At 61.0% G+C, this 3,595-nt stretch overlaps 1 protein-coding gene across 1 annotated transcript; it reads left to right on the top strand.

The window, feature by feature from the left end:
• LOC123088052 (lysine-rich arabinogalactan protein 19-like) lies at positions 1-1,966 on the top strand. Its single transcript, XM_044510204.1, has 2 exons — positions 1-1,158; positions 1,568-1,966. The coding sequence occupies exons 1-2, from the start codon at positions 115-117 to the stop codon at positions 1,643-1,645; spliced, it is 1,122 nt and encodes a 373-aa protein (XP_044366139.1). The 5' UTR covers positions 1-114; the 3' UTR covers positions 1,646-1,966.
• The last annotated feature ends 1,629 nt before the right edge of the window (positions 1,967-3,595 follow it).

Below are 3,595 nucleotides of genomic sequence, written 5' to 3' on the forward strand. Positions count from 1 at the left end.
ACGCCGTGCCACTCCCATCACCAGCAGCCCGCGCCTCCTTCCTCCTCGTCTCCCACACTCACACTCCCCGGCTCAAACTCGGGCACGCAAACCGGCAGGCAGAGAAAGTTGGCAATGGCGCCACGGGTTGCCACCGTCCTGTTCTGCGCCGCGCTGCTCTGCCTCACGGCGACGCACTCCCTCGCGCAGTCGCCCGCCCCGGCCGGCAACGCCCCGCCCAAGTCGCCCAACGCGGCCACGCCCACCGCCTCCCCCGCCCCGCCCGCCGCCGACGCGTCCGCGCCGCCCACTGCTACCCCGGCTGCCCCCGCGCCCAAGTCTTCCCAGGCCACCCCCGCGCCCACGAACGCTCCCGCCACACCGGCGCCGGTCAAGGCCCCGGCCGCCCCCGCGCCGACCAACACTCCCGCCACACAGGCACCGCTCAAGGCCCCGGCCGCCCCCGCGCCGACCAACACTCCCACCACGCCGGCTCCGGTGAAGGCCCCGGCCACCCCCGCTCCGACCACCACTCCCACCACGCCGGCGCCAGTCAAGGCCCCGGCCACCCCCGCGCCGACCACCACTCCCACCACACAGGCACCGGTGAATGCCCCGGCCGTCCCCGCGCCAACCACCACCCCCGCCGCACCAGCGCCAGTCGTCAAGGCCCCGGCCACCCCTGCTCCTGCGGCCGCGCCGCCCACCACTCCAGTTGCCACCACCGCGCCGGTCAAGGCCCCAGCCACCCCTGCGCCCGCGGCCGCGCCGATCACCGCTCCCGTCACTCCCGCCCCCGTCACTGCCCCCGCCGCAGCTCCACCAACTCCCGCTCCCAAGCCCAAGGCCAAGGCCCCTGCTGCAGCACCACCCGCCAAGGCCACCGCCCCCGCTCCAGCAGCGCTCCCTCCCACCGTCGAAGCACCCGCGGCAGCCGCGCCAACGCTCGTCCCCGAGGTGCCTGCCGCCGCGCCGGCCCCGCTGACCAAGCCGACCGACGCCCCCGCTCCGGCGCCGTCCAAGAAGAAGCGCTCGTCCAAGGACAAGAAGAAGACGAAGGCGCCCGCGCCCGCCCCGGTCGCCGCGGCCCCCGTCAAGGCCAAGGCCGTGGCGCCCACCACCGCCGTGGCCGCCGCGGCTCCCGGTCCCAGCGGCGACTCCACCGCCGCCGACACCGCGGTACGTCCTACGCTCACTCACTATCTTAACAAACAAGATTAGGAGTACGTGCAGATGTATCTGATCACTGGATTCGGGGTCCAATCCATGCACACTCCATTAAGCAAATCTACGAGGCTGCCACCCAGACGGCATGGCCATGGCGGCCAGTGTGTCGGCGTGCACTGTCGGGTCAGCCCGACACGCACGTGCTCCTGACTGGCTAATTAACTTGCCTGACATTATTAGTTGGGGCATTAACTTGCCTGACATGAGAATTTAATCAATCAAATCACACCGTTGACACCAGCATGGAGGACTGTCCCTGCTGGCTGCTGCATGGACCATGCACATTATTGTTTACTTCATCGTCGGCGCGCATTTTTGCAACCAAGCTAACGTGTGCATCGTGTCGATGGTTGTCTTGCAGAGCGCCCCGGGGAGGAGCACCGGGATGGCGGCGGCCGTGATCGTGGCGGCGCTCGGCGCGGCGGCGATGCTCGCCTAGGCCGACGATCCCCGTCGATCGGGCCGTGATAATGCGCCGGCCATGTCACCCTTTTTTTCTCTTTTCGTTTTGTGTATGTAATTATTTACGAGGGGTGATGGACTTTGGGTCCTTTTCTTTCCTGTGTGGAGTAGAGCTCACATTGTCGGGATTCTTTTGCTTTGCTTTGCTTTGTGTTGAGAGGGAGGGGAGAGGAGTCACGGTGTCACAGATGATACGTACGAGAGACAGATGAGAGGGAGAGGGGACGCTGCCTGTGTATTATTGTTAATTTTATTCATATTTATAACAATATTTATATCACAGTTACCATTACGTTTTCATCGCTGTCATTGTTACAGTTGTTGGTACCTTCACATGGCTGTGAAGCAGAAACATTCTTTTGGTTTTGGCTAGACATGGCATGGCATATGCCATCTTTCGGTTTTTCATCTTTTGCCTGTTGATTGGGGAAGAAAGGGAAAGCTGGGTTCATGCCTTTTGCCATGATTAGGCACGGCCAACCATCAACTAACCACAAGGTCACAAACTGAAAGCTCATGCAAATATTTTAATTAAAAGAAAATTACAACGGGCAGGTAGCTAGTTAACTGTCTGTGTTAGCTTACCTGACCACAATCACCGTACCGCCGAAATGGGGCTGTCAGGGCAACAAACTCTTGTCTGCATGCATTCGCGTGCATGATAGCGAATTCTTACCGCACGGACGGTGGCGTCAACGATTCCCTTAGACAAAAATCTAATACACAGAGTAAAAAGAATCGGAGGGAGTACTTTACAACACAACTAATCCATCTCCCTCTAACTTCTATTCTGAACCTTCACGTTAGTTAGAGCATCTTCAACAGCCGCGCTTAATATAGCGCGCACGTGGGAAACATCACTTTTAGCGTGCGCACCCGAGCCTCAACCGCACACTCGAGCACCGCCACCCCCTTCTCCCCACACCGCCCTCTTCTTCCTCGCACCCGGCGCCCCGCCGCACCGCCTTCTCCCGAAGCTTTCTCCCCCGCGGCCAACATGCCTCCGCGCCGCCGAAGCACCTCCGGCTACCATGGTGCCCGTGTCTGCCCTTCCGACGCGTTCTATGCAGAGATCCACTCTGGTGGCGCGCGTCCCGTTCTTGGGACGTTCGAGACCGCGCACGAGGCAGCCTGCGCGTACGACGCGGCAGCGTGGTGCCTCTCGAGGCCTCGCACACAGATGAACTTTCAGGACGTCTGGAAGAACTCGCCCCTCCTACGCGGCTAGTAACCGGCGCCGACTGTCAGGAACACCGTCGGCAGCAGCACCGCTCCTCATCACCGAGGCGGACGAGTGAACCATGATGGAGTCGCGCCAGCGCCATCCGGAGGACGTCGCCAACGAGAACGCCTTCTGGGCGGAGAGGAGGGCAAGGCGGCGCGTGGAACGGGCGGATAGGAGTCGTCAGAAGGCACTGGCGATATCGCAGTGCAATCTGGGACATGCATCATTCTTCTCCGACAACAACTTTCAGTGGGAAGACGTGTTTCTTGATACGTCAGATGACACAAGCAGGGAGGAGGAGGACGACTCGGAGTAGTCACCGTAGTTTTGTAGTTAAAATATTTGTATCAGACTAGTTTGTGCTGTTGGGTTGAACTTTGCTATTTGTATCGTTGAATATGTCTATTTGGTTGAACTACTTTGTGTTCTGGTTGCTCACGCGCGCCATTTCTTTTCAGCTTCTGTTTGAGCGGGTCGCGTGCATAATTTTTTTGCAGCCGCTGCTGGAGCCAGCGCCCCGTTGCGTGCAAGGAACTGCTATTTTCGCGCGCAGAAAACTGTTTTAGCGCACCGCTCGTTGCGCGGTCAAGGCCCCAGCCACCCCTGTGCCCACGGCCGTGCTGATCACCTCTCCCGTCACTCCCGCCCCAGTCACTGCCCCCACCGCGGCTCCACCCAATCCCGCTCCCAAGCTCAAGGCCA

This window comes from Triticum aestivum, chromosome 4A (assembly GCF_018294505.1).
Source record: "Triticum aestivum cultivar Chinese Spring chromosome 4A, IWGSC CS RefSeq v2.1, whole genome shotgun sequence".
NCBI lineage: Eukaryota > Viridiplantae > Streptophyta > Magnoliopsida > Poales > Poaceae > Triticum > Triticum aestivum.